Source organism: Leptodactylus fuscus, chromosome 1 (genome assembly GCF_031893055.1).
Source record: "Leptodactylus fuscus isolate aLepFus1 chromosome 1, aLepFus1.hap2, whole genome shotgun sequence".
Lineage (NCBI taxonomy): Eukaryota > Metazoa > Chordata > Amphibia > Anura > Leptodactylidae > Leptodactylus > Leptodactylus fuscus.
This window is the reverse complement of record NC_134265.1, coordinates 44,104,235-44,121,797: the sequence shown is the minus strand read 5'-3', so window position 1 is coordinate 44,121,797 and position 17,563 is coordinate 44,104,235. Positions and strand designations below refer to the sequence as shown.

General features: G+C 41.5%; 1 protein-coding gene across 9 annotated transcripts in view; it reads left to right on the top strand.

Annotated features, from left to right (window-relative positions):
* The window catches only part of PDE4D (phosphodiesterase 4D), a 919,557-nt gene that overhangs the window by 883,557 nt on the left and 18,437 nt on the right, over positions 1-17,563 (top strand). Inside the window, exon 1 of one of the 9 annotated variants that reach the window (XM_075269772.1) lies at positions 14,153-14,581. The exons of the other annotated variants lie outside the window; for them this stretch is intronic. Within the exon in view, the coding sequence (XP_075125873.1) occupies positions 14,534-14,581 (48 nt within the window). The 5' untranslated portion in view covers positions 14,153-14,533. Of the gene's footprint in view, positions 1-14,152; positions 14,582-17,563 lie in introns of those variants that run through there. 9 annotated transcript variants of the gene reach the window in all.

Genomic DNA, 17,563 nt, shown 5'->3' with positions numbered 1-17,563 from the left:
CTACCCGGCTTTTGGACCGGAACCTGAAGCGGCCTCCGCCTCAGGTTCCGGTCCACAAAACTCCGTATGAACTTAGTCTAAGGCTAATTCCTCCTCCTAAAAACGCCTCACCATAGGACTGTATGGTGAGGTGTTTTTTGGAGGAGGAAAAATCGCAGCCTAAGGGAGCCCCATAACGTATAACATTTCTAATTGGCTGAAGGTAAACAGGGCCCCATTACAGATTTTGCATTGGGAACTTCAGGCTACACCTCTGGCTACTATAACCAATTCAAAGTTTAGGATATGGCTCAGGAATATGAGTACCCATGGAAGTCCACTTTTTTGGCATATTTGACCATGTCATGTTTCCGCCTCGGCCTCACTATGTTCTTCCTGCAGTAGCTGGTATGTAGCATTGACGAAACGCTGACATTGGAGGAAGATCTATATCTCCATCAGCATTCCCTGGTCTAAAATGAAATGTTCTTTTAATCTTTTGCCATGTAGACCTCAGAAAGTGGATGCTAAAGTGAGATATAAGTAAGAGCCTGAGTCAACAAGCCGGGGCTGAGCATGTGTCTTCACAGAGCGGGTGATTTATGTGGACGCACTATGGCATGCATGTGATGGGCTCTGCAGGGTTGTTTGTTTCTCCCGTCCCCGGGCAACCAAACCGCTCATCATGTGGTGTTATTGACGCGGGGCCTTCAGGAAAGGTGTCACAGAAGACATACTTCAGGGTGTCGTGTAACCGGAGGCGTATTAGGATTCTCTAACAGTGATGGCCTCCCCAACATTAGGCAGGAGTTGCCCATAGCAACCAATCAGATCAAAATATTCATTAAAAACGGCCCTTTTTCCATTTAGAACATTTTATTTAATCTGCCCCATTATGGTTGCAAAAGGGCAACGTCTCAGGAGAAAGACTAGTTGCGTCAATTGTGGGTCAGACCAAGTCATATATCTCCTTGAAGTCATGCGCTCCACATTTAATAGATCAAGGAACTAAATGAGTTTCCAGGACTTACGTATTGCCCTTTCCTTAGGATAGGTCATCAGTATCTGACCGGTGAGGGTCTGACACCCAGGACCCCACATATAAGCTATTTGAGGTGGCCGCAATGTTCAGTGAATATCAAACATACCGCCATACATTGTACAGTGGCTGTGCTTGGTATTGCAGCTCCATTCTATTCACTTGAACAGGACTGAGCTGCAAACAGGCCACATCATGAATGAATGTGACATAGTTGCCTCTGCTTCTGCAAATGGCCAATCTGTGGGGTCATGGGTGTTGGATCTCCACTGATCAGATATTGATGATCTATCTTAGCAATAGCGCATCAGTATGAAAGACATGAAAAACCACTTTAGGTTAAAGCCCCACGTTGCGTGACTTTTTTGTTGCAGATTTTGTAGCAATTTTTTGAGCCAAAGCCAGGAGTGTATTGACCAGCAGGTAGAAGCATAAGTATTTCCTAGATATTTCCCATTCCTTTTGTAGCCATCTTGGCTTTGGCTTAAAAAACTGCAACAAAATCTGCAACAAAAAAAGCTGTGTTTCTGCAACGTGGGGCTTTAGCCTAAAGTGGTGTTTCATGACTTTCAAACTGATTCCGCAACATGGAGCCTCAGCCTTAAGATGTGATACCATAATGAGGTTTTACAAATCTATGGGGTGCAGTAAAGGGTACAGACCACCTTACCCTGAGCTCCTTCATTCTTAAAGGGGTTGTCCACTTTGGACAATCTGTACTTGTTAGAAAATTTCCTTGACAATAAATGAATCATACCCCATCAAATGGATAAAATAAACTGCAGGAGAAATTCAGTAATAGGCTGATCTTACACGACCGTAATGTAAGACCGCAAATGGTCCGCAATTGAGGGTTTTCAATTGCAGACCATTTGCGGACACATTATATTCAATGTGGATATACTGTATCCAGGGTGTATACTATTGAAGGTGTAATGATACGGTGCTGTATATGCAGTGAGGATCCTGTATGTGTAGCTGGTATGGATGGGCAGGGTTTGCAGCATCTGCCATCTGGTCGTATTCCTCACATACCCTGCATAGTTCCAGCACCTTAGGAGAATTTACAGGCTACTTTATCCCTCTGCCAGCATAGCTGGCATAGAGCGGAGTCCTGGCTGCGCCTTCTAAAGAAGCGAACCGTAACCGAAGGCCTGAACTTTTGTTAAGGATAAAAAAGCAAATACCTCCATAATTTATCCAGGGTTTGGCGCTGGTAGAGGCTGGCATGTCAGCAGGAAAGCTGGAGCCGGTACTGTGTGGCAGGTGTTTGACGTCATCTCAGTCAGTCCTCTGGGAGCCGCAGTCAAATACAGAATTATTCTCCATTACTGACATATAGTAGAGCCGGCTGTGTGCACATTTCCAGTGCTGGAGTCAGCAGGAATTGGACTGTATTCCTGAATGTGAAAAACACTAGACTGTTCTGCCATAGATCCCCGCTTGTTTCAGTATAGTGGTTTCCAATGCAGAGAAGAGGGTGTGTAAGGGAATTATTATATTACACTGGTCATACCTACACATGTAGCAGAGCTGTGCTTGTTGGATTAATTAGGACAGGGCCCAGGATTGTTGGGAAATGCAGACAAGCCATCAAAACTGAGACTCCTTGGACCCATTAATGCCATAACCAAATTTAGGTGACTACGTTGCTATGACGAGAAAAACCCCTTTAAGAAAATACCGCGAGTCACAAGCTTTATGGAATTATGGGGTAGGTCACAGCTTTATTTACAAATAAACATATAAACAAACAATTTAAACATGTCCATGCCCAACTTCTGGCCTCTTCCTCCCGGATGCCCCGCTGTGGGACAGCGGGCATGTAGGTCTAATACTTGACTCGTATATCCTGGCATGGACTCCTGCCAAGCTGGGACAACAAATTTCTGAAAAACAAAGAGAGAAAGCCAAAACACCAACCAGACCATGGGCATCAAAACCCAAGCGGGCAGGGTGGGAGGGTGTTTCTTAAGGGTGGGCAGATTAACCCCTTAAGCCAAGGAGTCCAGAGCCCTCTCCTTAGGCAGTACAGGGCTCTCTAAGACTTATGGTCAGCCTTCATCCATTGTAAGGCTCTGTTCATACTTTGGTTTTTCTTTTATTAGGAGTACAATGTTCCCTACTGCATGGCTGTGACATGTGCATAGACCTATGGGGTCATTTGTCACCCACAAGCTCCCATTGTAAACCTCCTACCCCCACCAAAGAAACAAAACAAAACAATAAACTCAAGTGCTCCAGTTACTGCCCCATTGTTGGTATGTTCTGTTGTGCTTTATGTTGTCTGGGGAAGGGGGGAAGGTAGCTTGGGCACATGATGTTTGGTGCAAACAGGTTTATTTGGGAAAAAGCTAAATAAATAAACACTTTACTTCAGGTACAAAATAAGCAACATAAAATACAGCCTTAACTTCAGGCAAAAGTGTCAAACAAAATCCTGCTCGTCCGAGCACTAAACAGTATAATGCTAACTATACATGTGGCTTACTAACAACCACACAAACAAAATAGTCTCAGCAGACTCTGTGTCTGGACAGACCCAGACGCCTCCTCTCGCTCCCAGCTTCTGCCCTGAAGTGCAGGCTCTTCAGCCTTTCATGGCCCAGTAACAATCCAAGGACTCACACTAGGGGCTGAGGCCTACTCCAGACCCATCCTGGACCACACATATGTCAGAAACCTGAGGGAGATATAATGGGACTCCAGCGTTCTTCAGACCCCATATTATAATAAGCAGAGGTCTATGGAAGTGTGGTAAAAAACTAAACACTGATACTCACCATTCCTTACCCCTCCCGGGTTCCCTTGCATCATTCATTGCTTCTTTGTCATCCTCTACCACCTTCCATTGTTTTCTGGCCTCTTGGTGACGTCATAGGCCTTTATTTGGGCCTCAGCAGTCACATGAGACATGCCAATGTCATGACACTTCGATGCAAGTGTCATGATGTCGGTACAACCCATGTAATCACTGAAGCCCAATTACTCAGTGGACATTGGGGTTTTTGGGTCCCATTCATCTAAATGGGGGTTGCAGAAGTCTATGGAGTTTGCAGCAGAGTGTGCCTATGTTGCAGTAAGGGCTAGTTCACAAAGGGCAAGAGGGGGCGGATTTTGGAGCAGAAAAAAGAAACGAGCTGCCCTTTCTTCGCACAGATTCCGCAGCTGATTCAGCCTCGTCGTCCGCCTTGCGACAGCACCCTCCGGACTAGGCCCATTCATTTGGGCCTAATCCGGAGCAGAAAGCCCCGACAGAATATGCACACACGGAACCCCGTGTGAACTAGCCCTAAAATCCTCATTCACAACCTTTGTAACAGATTTTCAGTGGCAGATGTATCTGCTCTGTGTGAACATACCGTAAACCAAGTTGTTCCTGTACGTCACTTAAACCAAATTGTTCAGGTGACGTGAGATAATAGAAAAGTAGAATAGTAAAACCTCCCAATCCTTCCACATATTCTGATAATCCGGTGCAGACGATGACAATCTGAAATCCCCCCAAACCAGAAGACTAAAGAGAATATAAGTAGTATATTTGATGTGATCTTGTTTTTAATCTGGCACTTGTCAGGCTTTATTACGTCCGGATTAATCTTATTCTACTCTAGTTATTGCTCTTAACTAGCACTGCCTTACTAAGACATAATCTTTGGCGCAGTCAGCCACCGTGCGTGTTGTGCCCTCACTATACACATGCCAGTCCGTAGTAGTTTTACAGCAGCATAGGATTATCTACGTAGGTACGGTCGTTCATTGTGTATCTGCATGTGAGGCTGTAATCTGGTGTTAGTGACACATGGAGGAGAGGCGGCTGCACTTGTCATCTCACAGCATGCTCCATGGATTATGGGGGTAACTACTCCAGCTGCTATGGGGCCCAATAACAAAGGGGGCCATTACTGCTGAGACCTAGGCTGCAATTATTGAGAACTATGGATGATGGAAGGATATATGCAAAACTGAATGTCCCTACATTAATTTACTGGGACATCATAATGCCAGCATGTGACATCATTAACTTTTTTATAATTTGTGATGTCGCATCACTGTGTGTATTATCTCTGTACTGTGACATCACTGTGTATATTATCTCTGTACTGTGACATCACTGTGTGTATTATCCATGTACTGTGACATCACTGTGTGTATTATCCCTGTACTGTGACATCACTGTGTGTATTATCCTGTACTGTGACATCACTGTGTATATTATCTCTGTACTGTGACATCACTGTGTGTATTATCCATGTACTGTGACATCACTGTGTGTATTATCCCTGTACTGTGACATCACTGTGTGTATTATCTCTGTACTGTGACATCACTGTGTATATTATCTCTGTACTGTGACATCACTGTGTGTATTATCCATGTACTGTGACATCACTGTGTATATTATCCATGTACTGTGACATCACTGTGTATATTATCCATGTACTGTGACATCACTGTGTGTATTATCCCTGTACTGTGACATCACTGTGTGTATTATCTCTGTACTGTGACATCACTGTGTGTATTATCCCTGTACTGTGACATCACTGTGTGTATTATCTCTGTACTGTGACATCACTGTGTGTATTATCCATGTACTGTGACATCCCTGTGTGTATTATCCCTGTACTGTGACATCACTGTGTGTATTATCCCTGTACTGTGACATCACTGTGTGTATTATCTCTGTACTGTGACATCACTGTGTATATTATCTCTGTACTGTGACATCACTGTGTGTATTATCCCTGTACTGTGACATCACTGTGTGTATTATCCCTGTACTGTGACATCACTGTGTGTATTATCCCTGTACTGTGACATCACTGTGTATATTATCCCTGTACTGTGACATCACTGTGTGTATTATCTCTGTACTGTGACATCACTGTGTGTATTATCCCTGTACTGTGACATCACTGTGTGTATTATCCCTGTACTGTGACATCACTGTGTGTATTATCTCTGTACTGTGACATCACTGTGTGTATTATACTGTACCATCACTGTGAACATTGTCCTGTACTGTGACATTGCTATGTATATTATTTCTGTACTGTGACATCACCATATGCATTTTCTCTATCCGGTGATATCACCAAATGTGTCGAACAAGATGATCAGTTTTGAAAAAAAAAAAAATGAAAGAAATACTTAGATATATTAATGTATTTGTTTATGACATATCTGTTTTCATGTGACAGTAGTCCTGCTGGCATCACTCCACTTCTGAGCCCAAGCATTATGGTTTGTGTTGTGAATTGCAGGCTGTTTTGATTTGAAAGGTTAGAAATTGGAGGCGTTTACAAAATCCAAGCATATAGTATATACAGTGTATGTACATATCAGACGTCTGCCTTCTGCACCTATTTGCTATATATATGAACTATAATTCTCCTGTATCCTGCCAGTTCCCACCACGATGTCCAGGTTCCTTGTATCTATCTGACTATATTATATTAGGCCGTATACACAAATGTTGCTTTTTCAGGAGCTCCGCCTGCAGTTGTTGCAACAGAGTTTCACTACTTCAGTTTTAATATTTTATTACCAATAAATAAAAAATTGTGGCAAAAATGCCGATAAATTATTTTTTCTAAGCAAATCTCAAAGATGTTCATTGAAGGTGGTGCTAACATCCTCATCCATGGATGTAAAACACCCCTGTCATATACTTCTCGACGATAATCTAGTATTATACATCCATATTGCTGCTTTATAATGAGCGGTACATTCAGAGTGTATCCTGCTGCGCATTATTTTTACTCCTCTGACACCAGAGGGCAGTATATACCAAGCAAACGTAACAGGCTGATTTTTGCATATTTTGGTAAATCTTAGTACAATTTATTAGTTTTTTTTTGTAATTGTCACAGACAGACAATGAATTTTGGCGGAGTAAGCGCAGTATGTTCCACGCTGTGTATAAAATGTTCCCCTTGTGCTGAATGACTAATATCTAGAATGTTCTGTGTGTTACATTACCAGGACTCTCCTGTCCCTGTACTTAGCTTTGGAGATCAGTTCATGTGTAACTTGCTCAGGTCATGTTACCGGAGCTTGTGGCCGTCTATAGCTTTTATGTACAAATCCTCGTGTGACTCCGCAGGCATTGTGGTGCTGCACCGACCCAGTCTGCTTATCTGTTCTTTGCTTCTTATATATGTCTTTGCTTAATACTTTGAGGACCACATGAAACTTGATATTAACTTAAATAAGAACACGCACCATAGTTTCTCTTATTATCTTATTCCTTAAGTAGTGGCAGACCTGGTGGTCCTAATGTACATATCATGTAGGGAGGGGATATGGGTATTAATCGAATGTCCAAAGTATGTCAATGGAAGGTCCATTCTATCATGCTAGAAGGTCCACTGTCTACCTATAGATATACTAGAAGGTCTACTGTCTACCTATAGATATACTGGAAGGTCCACTTCCTCTATATACCGTGTTTCCCCGAAAATAAGCCCTAGCATGATTTTTCTGGATTTTTGTTGTATGCTTGAAATATAAGCCCTACCCCAAAAAATAAGCCCTAGTTACAATTCATTCAAAAGAATGTCCAGGCAGTTGTACATGTGAAAAAGTAGATGCAATACAGCAGGACAGACACAGTAGAGCCTTCATCAAGGAAAGCAGAAACCCCAAAAAGAAAGCAGACTCCCCCATAAGAATATCACCGCCAAAAGAATTGGACATGGACTTTAAGGAAGGACAATATCTGTACAAGATGGCACTAGTGAGATTGTTCTCTACAACAATAAGGGTAGACTACTGATAGTTCCTGGCCCTCACACAGATCAGGTAGTCCTGCTGGCATCACTCCACTTCTGAGCCCAAGCATTATGGCTGCTTCTCGTCACCAGGGGGAGGCAGCAGCTACATAAGAGACAGGACAGTGACAGGCCTCTGGCAGGAGAGGCTCAGATCTGTGTGTGACAGCCCATCCAGCATTGGCATTTGCAGACTCGAATTGTTTTAGGTGTATGGGGGTCTGGTGAGTGGATTGTTCATGGGAAAAAAAAAAAAAAGACATTCCCTGAAAATAACCCTTAACCCATCTTTCGGAGCAAAAATTAATATAAGACCCTGTCTTAGATGGAAGGTCCACTGCCTGTATGTAGTACTATGTACAGTAGATGGAAAGTCCACGGCAACTATATCGATGGTAGGTTCTCTGTATGTAGAGTAGATGAAGGTCCACTGTCTGTATGTACAGTAGATGGAAGGTCCACTGTCTATATGTACAGTAGATGGAAGGTCCACTGTCTATATGTACAGTAGATGGAAGGTCCACTGTCTGTATGTATTACTATGTACAGTAGATGGAAAGTCCACAGCAACTATATCGATGGTAGGTTCTCTGTCTGTACAGTAGATGGAAGGTCCACTGTCTATATGTACAGTAGATGAAGGTCCACTGTCTATATGTACAGTAGATGGAAGGTCCACTGTCTGTATGTATTACTATGTACAGTAGATGGAAAGTCCACAGCAACTATATCGATGGTAGGTTCTCTGTCTGTACAGTAGATGGAAGGTCCACTGTCTATTTGTACAGTAGATGAAGGTCCACTGTCTATATGTACAGTAGATGAAGGTCCACTGTCTATATGTACAGTAGATGGAAGGTCCACTGTCTATATGTAGAGTAGATGGAAGGTCCCCTGTCTATATGTCCAGTAGATGGAGGGTTCACTGTCTGTACAGTAGATGAAGGTCCACTGTCTATATGTAGAGTAGATGAAGGTCCACTGTCTATATGTAGAGTAGATGAAGGTCCACTGTCTATATGTAGAGTAGATGGAAGGTCCATTGTCTATATGTACAGTAGATGGAAGGTCCACTGTCTGTATGTACGGTAGATGGAGGGTTCACTGTCTGTATGTACAGTAGATGGAGGGTCCACTGTCTATATGTACAGTAGATGAAGGTCCACTGTCTATATGTACAGTAGATGGAAGGTCCACTGTCTATATGTAGAGTAGATGGAAGGTCCACTGTCTATATGTAGAGTAGATGGAAGGTCCCCTGTCTATATGTAGAGTAGATGGAGGGTTCACTGTCTGTACAGTAGATGAAGGTCCACTGTCTATATGTAGAGTAGATGAAGGTCCACTGTCTATATGTAGAGTAGATGGAAGGTCCCCTGTCTATATGTAGAGTAGATGGAGGGTTCACTGTCTGTACAGTAGATGAAGGTCCACTGTCTATATGTAGAGTAGATGAAGGTCCACTGTCTATATGTAGAGTAGATGGAAGGTCCATTGTCTATATGTACAGTAGATGGAAGGTCCACTGTCTGTATGTACGGTAGATGGAGGGTTCACTGTCTGTATGTACAGTAGATGGAGGGTCCACTGTCTATATGTACAGTAGATGAAGGTCCACTGTCTATATGTACAGTAGATGGAAGGTCCACTGTCTATATGTACAGTAGATGGAAGGTCCACTGTCTATATGTAGAGTAGATGGAAGGTCCACTGTCTATATGTAGAGTAGATGGAAGGTCCCCTGTCTATATGTCCAGTAGATGGAGGGTTCACTGTCTGTACAGTAGATGGAGGGTCCATTGTCTATATGTACAGTAGATGAAGATCCATTACCTGTGTTTGCTATATAACGTCCATTTGCATTCTGTCTGAATATAACCTCCATGACCTTCACCCCTATATAACACTGTCAGCAGTTTTGAGGGCTCAGAATGTTGACAAGATCCACAGACAATGGAAAGCCAGTATGGATGTGCATAGCAACTTCTAGACATATTTTATGTTTTTCTATATTTGCTAGATTTCTATGTAAAGACGGATCTAATTGCAGTTTATTAAACCTGATAACTAGCTATGGGTCTGTATATATTTAAGAAGGGGGTTAATAGCAGGATACTTCTATTTGTTCCCACTGCCACAGAATACATATTCCTTTGAACAAGAATCATTTTCTCTGTAGTGTCATAATTTCATCAAATGGAGCAATGAGGCCATTTTGTAACCCAAAAAGGAAAAAGCTAACATCCAAAGAGCGGAAAATAGCATTTTCTTCAACCCTAACAATCCCTTTGTAAGAGTTGTCCAGACAGAAATAGACTGCTCACAAGCCGTGCTTTTACTTGGGGTAATGGTGAGTTATTTGGATGTAAGTATCTCATTTCAATCCTGCCACACAGACCTTTCCGCGCCTCGCTTTTGTGTGTTTAGAAATTGGCTCTGATCACCTGGAAGAATGTCTTAACTTTGCTAACAAGTCACAGAAATGACTTCTCTGCTTTACTCCTTTGTTCCTGAATTTTTTTCATCTATAGTAATTGTACGTCTATGACATTCTATACATAGACTATAATAGATACTATATATATATATATATATATATATATATATATATATATATATATATGTCTATATGGTTATCTTATTTCTGTCTATACAATTATCTGTCTATCCTTCCATCTATGTGTTTGTCTGCAGTACCTGTCTAATAGCTATTAATCCAATATCTATCTATCTGTCAATATATGTGCAATACCTATGTGATATATAGTTTTCTAATCTGTATCTTTCTAACATCTATTTATATCATTGTCTAGCTTTCTGTCAATCCATACCAGTATCTGCCTATCCTTCTGTCTATGTCTCTATCTACAGTGCCTGTCTACTATCTATCTATCTATCTATCTATCTATCTATCTATCTATCTATCTATCTATCATCTATCTATCTATTATCTATCTATCTATCTATCTATCTATCTATCTATCTATCTAATCTGTCTAACATCTATCTATCTCCTATTTATCTATCTATCTATCTATCTATTTTCTATCTATCTATCTATCTATCTATCTATCTATCTATCTATCTAATCTGTCTAACATCTATCTATCTATCTATCTATCTATCTATCTATCTATCTATCTATCCTGTCTAACATCTATCTATCTATCTATCTATCTATCTATCTATCTAATCTGTCTAACATCTATCTATCTCCTATTTATCTATTTTCTATCTATCTGTCTATCTATCTATCTATCTATCTATCTATCTAATCTGTCTAACATCTATCTATCTATCTATCTATCTATCTATCTATCTATCTATCTATCTATTATCTATCTATCTATTTATCTCATATCTATCTATCCATCTATCTATCTATTATCTATCTATTATCTATCTATCTATCTATCTATCCATGTATCTAATCTATTTAATTATCTAATAGGTATATATCTTTCTAACATGTTTCTTTTATAACATTTATCTAGATCATTATCTATCTTTCTGTGTGTCTGTCTATAGTACCTATCTAATAACTATCAATCTAATATCTTTTTAATATCTATCTATCTATCTATCTATCTATCTATCTATCTATCTATCTAATATCTTTCTGTGTATCTCACTTTCTATGTATCTATGTGTCTATGTACAGTACGTATCTAATATTTATCAATCAAATCCATATATCTTTCAATCCATCTATCTATCTATTGTATTTACTTACTTATGTAACTATTTTGCTGTGACATATTTTTTGTAAAAAAAAACAATTAGCCTCTAATATATACATACCTACATAGGCATTATACATACATACATACATACATAGGCGTATGGAGGTCCTAGAGAAGGCTCGCCTATTCGGTACCCCTCTTTTTGAGCTAGGGCAGAGAACAATGACTCTCGTTCTGGTAGACTCCGGCTGTCTGTGTATTACATAGTTGGCAACTCATTTTGCAGTGGCCACTCCAGAAGAAATATATGGTCAAAGCTTCTGAATTTAGACATAGATATCCTTAGATAACCCCTTTGCATTGTCTCACATCTTCAAACTAAATTTAAGGGGACTGTCACGGATCTTGTTCCGCTTTTGACTCCTCATTTATCACAACATAATCCCAAGTCCTTGAGGTCCATCAGTCTGACATTCCCATGTATATTATGTATGTCCAGTCTCTCTTTGTGACCTTATCTAAGGTTACAAGCCCTGCACTTACTTACATGTCCATTTGGCTTCTTCTTGGATTTGATGGACTCCTGAAGACATTTTAGCAGGCCGGTCATAGATTCACCATCATTCCATAATTTCGACAAATTAGCCTATAGTTGTATTAATCTTTATTTAATGTTTTGTCTTTTTTCTAACATAGCATGCTTCTTTTTTAAACATTTTTATGTATATTTATATACATTTATATATATCCTACACTATGTGGTAGTGTCGTGAAGTTGAGCCTGTGTTGTAGTTCCCTGTGCACAATGGGTAGACAGGAACACTACTGTGCATTGAAAAAGTTCCCTTTGCTCACGCAATAAGGGAACCCCATTGATCATAGTATTACTAGCATTACATCATATCCTATCAAGACGTATTTCTCTTTGTGGTAGTTTTGGGGTTTTTTGCTGCTACTATCTGATACATTTTGCAGCACGTGCGTATTTCGGGTCACCAACTCCTCTCTGAGTGCTATTATATATGGATTGACGTAGTCATGGGCAGCTCTGTCTGTTGTGCAGTACACAAGCACTTCACTATCCAGCGGCTGGACATACAGTAATTTGACCTGATATTGAAAGCCTTTCCTACGGAAAATCCATTTGAAGGACCAGGGTCCTGTTTGTAATAAAAAAAATAGAAATGGGATCCACAGAGCCCAGTGTTGGGCAGTGTTTGTACCTCATTGTCATTTGCGTGTGTTACAATGTGTGTTGTAAGTCCCCACGTACTGCGCCGCAGCGAAAAAAAACGTGGTGGAAACGCTTTGTGGTTTTTCCTGCAGCACTTTTCACAGAAAGTCTGCTGAGATTTCCTCTGTGAACTTTCTTCCTCAATTATACCTATACGGAAACTGCCAGCATGTCCATAGATATAATTGACATTTTGCGATGTACAAACAATGGCATCTGAATTCGCAGCACCTCCGCTACAGATATTTTTCTGTGATGTGTGGATGGATTAGCCAAAATCTCATCCACTTTACAGGGGCTATAAAATGCCGCATCGAAGTTGCAGTGTTTCCGTTACTTGGGGCCCGGCCTAAAGGGGTTTTTCAGGCATAATAATTGATAACCTATTCTAAGGATAGATCATCAATGGAAGATCAACGAGGGTGTGAAACCTAGGACTGTGAACATGACATGACCTGTAAAACGGGGAACTTCATGCTGCCTCAAACGGATGATCGTCGGGGGTCCCGGGTTCCAGACCCCTGCTGATATTTAACTGATGATCTACCCTAAGTTTAAGTCCTGGAAAACCCCTTTAATATGGGCTCATTATTACACTCTTGCAAAACTGGCCTGATATTGGTGTTGGCCATTTATGATGTTGTTGTGGTCAAACCTGCTTGTGTAATGATAAACCTCGGTAGCAGAGCCCACTTTGTTAGGGTTAGTTCATGCGGGGTTCCGCGTGAACACATCCCGTCGCGGCTTTCCGATCTGGCTTAGGCTCAAATGAATGGACCTTGTTTGGAGGGTGCTGTCGTGAGGTGAATCCGCCTGAAGAAAGGGTAGCTCGCTGCTTTTTTCGCTAGCGGGAAGAAACCGCTAGTGGAGAGATGAACGCTAGCGGTCTACATAGACCTCTATTGTGAGGGGACGGATTCCGCCTCAAAATCCGCCCCGTGTGATCTAGCCCTTAGAGTTACTATCTTATGTACCATGATAACTCTCAGTAATGGTTGTACCTGCAGTTCAGCATAAAACAAATAAGTTATGGGAAACGCCAGCCGTATTCGCCATGTGTATTTGTATTATCTGCAGTTCCTGAGTATATAATCTTATGAGAGTGCCCCTGTCCTTCCTCATACATATTCTATGTAAAACCTGCAAATCACTGAGAATGCCATGTACCCCTCCTCGATGGCAGGCTTTAAGGCAATTTAGAAGGCACAATAGAAGGAGAAGGGAAGACGCGCACTAATTAATCTTATCTGGATAGCTGGGGCTACAGGGATTCCATTACTAAATGTCATTTACAAGGCACCGAGCGAGAGAGAACTGCTGCCGCTCCAAGGAGATTTAGCATCTTTGGCCAATCAGAAAATTGCATCCATAGACCCGTCTCCTCTGCCTTTAGAAGCACCTTCATTGGCTTTATAGGAGGTTTCTGGGCGGACCCTCCATGCACTGTTTATGGCTTTCCTTGAAGGTCCCTATTTTGTGCTGCTGGCACAGAGACCCTCCTCAGTAGCTGAGCATCTTGGCATCTATTATTCATTAGGATCTGGCGCACAGCAAACATGCAGATTCCCGGCTCCCTGGATTTCTCCTCTTCTATAGCTGTCTTTTTATTCTTGCTGGTCCTGGACTATCACAGCCCTCTGGATTTATATAAATGGTATTCTTACAATCTGAACGCTGCTCAATGGGAGTTCGTGCCAAAATGCAGCTTGTGCACCTAAAGCCAACTCCGGGACAAAGTGACCGTATAGAAGTCTGAAATAAACTGAGATCATATTATATTTCGCTTTGCTATTCTGCTGGTATACAGCAAATCTCATTCAAAATGCCTGAAGCTAACTATTTGCTGTCTGTATCCTGGGGCTACATCAAGGTAAATCATTTCTGCTCGATCCAGGGTGTCATATGGATATACATGATATAGAATGTGTACTGTGTAGATGTACCCACATACCCATTTTAGGGGTGCACTGCGTGCTATGCAGCCCCCATATTGGGCTATCTTCTCTAATACCTGCAATGTATGACCTTAGCATGACTACTACACCTAATGGATGACAGCAGAGGCTGCATGGACATGGATTGTTTACATACATAACATGTACGCTGTCCCTGTAGTGACTACACGGCCTGTGGCTATGGGGTTATTGACCAAGGACTAGAGGAGCAGTATGAATCCCCTCCAAACCAATTATTTTGTATGCAATTATCACGTATTGATCCGACCTATTCTTAGAAACCTTCGTGATACACAGGGGGATAAACCTGATTATAATGACCGCCTGTGAAATATGCTCTATGAGCTCTCGCTACTTTATCTGCTTGTATGATGTGCATTATACCTGCTTGTTTACTGGGATGTGACTGTTGCATACTAAGCAGGGCTACGCTATGGTACCTTTATAAAGCCCCCGGGCTATTAACCATTGGTTGCTTGCCAGTTCTATCATTTGGCTGGCTTGTGTTGGAAAACGGTTGTTGGTGCCAAAATGGCAATTGCAAAAAAACTGGCATAGGAGACAACTAAAATGGTCCATCCTATGTATTCTGTATTTAATCGGAGTCCGGTCTATATACTGTACTGTAGTCCATTTAGGCTTGTCTTCTGCACTGTAGCTGGTGTGCACATGTAAGAAGACAATGTCAGCATTTTTACAATAAAGCCAAGGTCTGAGCTTCGCCTCCGCGCAGTCTCCATTACCCCGCACTCACCTTATTATACCCATTCACTAGATGACATATGGCATGAGATTGATATTCAGCTCATTACCCTGTAACCACTTCTTGTCGCTCTTGACGTGATTGTATATTAAGATGTGAGGGCCATTGTTTGTCTGGATACCTTTGTGTGAATATGTGCTGATCTGATCCTACGTGTGCAGGGAATCACTCTGCCATTATACCTAATGATGATGACTGAAAGACGTCCTCGGCAGCCATATCAAAGATTCATGCTGGGTGCAGGCTATAGTTCTCCTGAATGTAATATTAATATAATGCGGTGGAGATAATGCAGGTTAGGAGGGAATACTTGGCATTAACTCATTGCTATATGATGCAAAAATGTTTGGCCTGACCATGGATAAGATGCTAGAGAACCCCCTGACTGTGCACAAGAATTCCTAACCATGTATGTGCACTGTAGCCAACAAGAATGGCATTGAACAGCGTCCTCAATATGGCCAGTATGGATGCTATATGGTGGAACTAAAAATCCATCTCAGGAATCTAGTCTAAATGGGGGGTGGTCTTTGCTTTCACTGTATATATGTGATTCAGTCCTAGATAACAACAAACAGTATGACGGCACATAGAGGCATGTATATGTAAGTAAATAGGTATAATGGCCGATTACTCAGCAATGTACATTACATCATAGGTAAATTCTCTGCCGCCATAATCGTCCTCTTCGCTGCCTACAAGGTATCATGGAGTGATGCAGGCATGAAGTGTTTATCTGAATTCCTGTGTATGTGCAGGGCGAAGTAAATGCAGTCCTATATTACCCATTCAATACAGTCACGTCATGAACTGTATGTGCCCGCTGAATTCAGAGAACTATGTCTATTGACCGTTGTCGTAAAGCCATGCATTATTTATATCCACTGGACAAAGCATTTGCCTAAATTACAGGTCCCCTTGCACCCTGGCACTACACACCAATCAGTATGTATGGAGTGGCCCTATATTATGTGCCCACTGAATGTCGGGCACCTTATGTACGAACTTACTGACTTTACAGTGAGACCTCTATGACATGACCAACCAAGATTGTATGGAAAACTGGTCTTCGAGAGGGTGATCTTCTCAAAGAGGATGTCCAGTATGGATAATTGTAAAATTCTGGTCTGGAGGGAGTGGTCTTCTCAAAGAGGTGGTCTTTTGGAGAGGCTTCATGTATTTGTTTAGTGAATATATTGCCCCATGCTAAATCTACCCTCTTGTTACTATACATCTGTATCATAGATGCCAGTGGTCTTGAATTTGCCAGGACAGTCCGTAAAGAGGTTTAGCAGGACTTAAGATAGTTCATCGGTTAAAAATAGCCAAGTGTCCAACTCCCAGGCTGATCAGCTGTTTAGAGAGACCCGCAGCTTTGTCAAAACTGACCACGCATAGCGCTGTATCACAGCTCAGCCCATTCCACTCCCTCGAATGGGACTCACCTGTGATCAGGCCATGTGACCACATAGCTGCTTCATACAGCTGAGCCAAGGGGCTCCGAGGTGTCGGACCCCCACAGTGCTTCCATTGATGATGATTCAATTAAAAAGTTCCGAAAGACCTTCAATTTTCAGCAATAGTTCCAGTAGAGTTGGACAGTCCTGATCTAGAAAGAGAATATGGCTTAAAAAATTGTGCCCCAGAATGGACGGTCCTGTCTGGTTTAGGGAGCATGACCATGATCTGGTCTAGTCTTGTCTAACATCCTACAGCCATTATTCATACAGTATGTGGCTCCGCCATACTATGATCAACAACACCGTCTGCAAAATGGATATTCAATACACTGTATAGCTTGGAGATTGACCATGTCACCTAAACCTATTTGCGCGCTTTCTATCAAACTCCTTGTTTATAAGGATTGATCAGTAGAATAAAGTTCTCTTTACATTTACAGTATTCGTCTGATCTTATGATGTTCTCCTCAGAGTTCCTCTTTACATTTCAATATTCCTATGAATGATCATCCATTAGTGATAGCAGATAGAACCATTGATCTCATGAGTCCACCAGAAATGTCCCATCGTTGGTTTTGAAGATGACTTTACCTTGTTGGGTAGATGTGTCTGGGTACTCTGAATGGGACTGGTGACGATAGCCAAGCACCTACATGTTGAATCTATTCGCATGG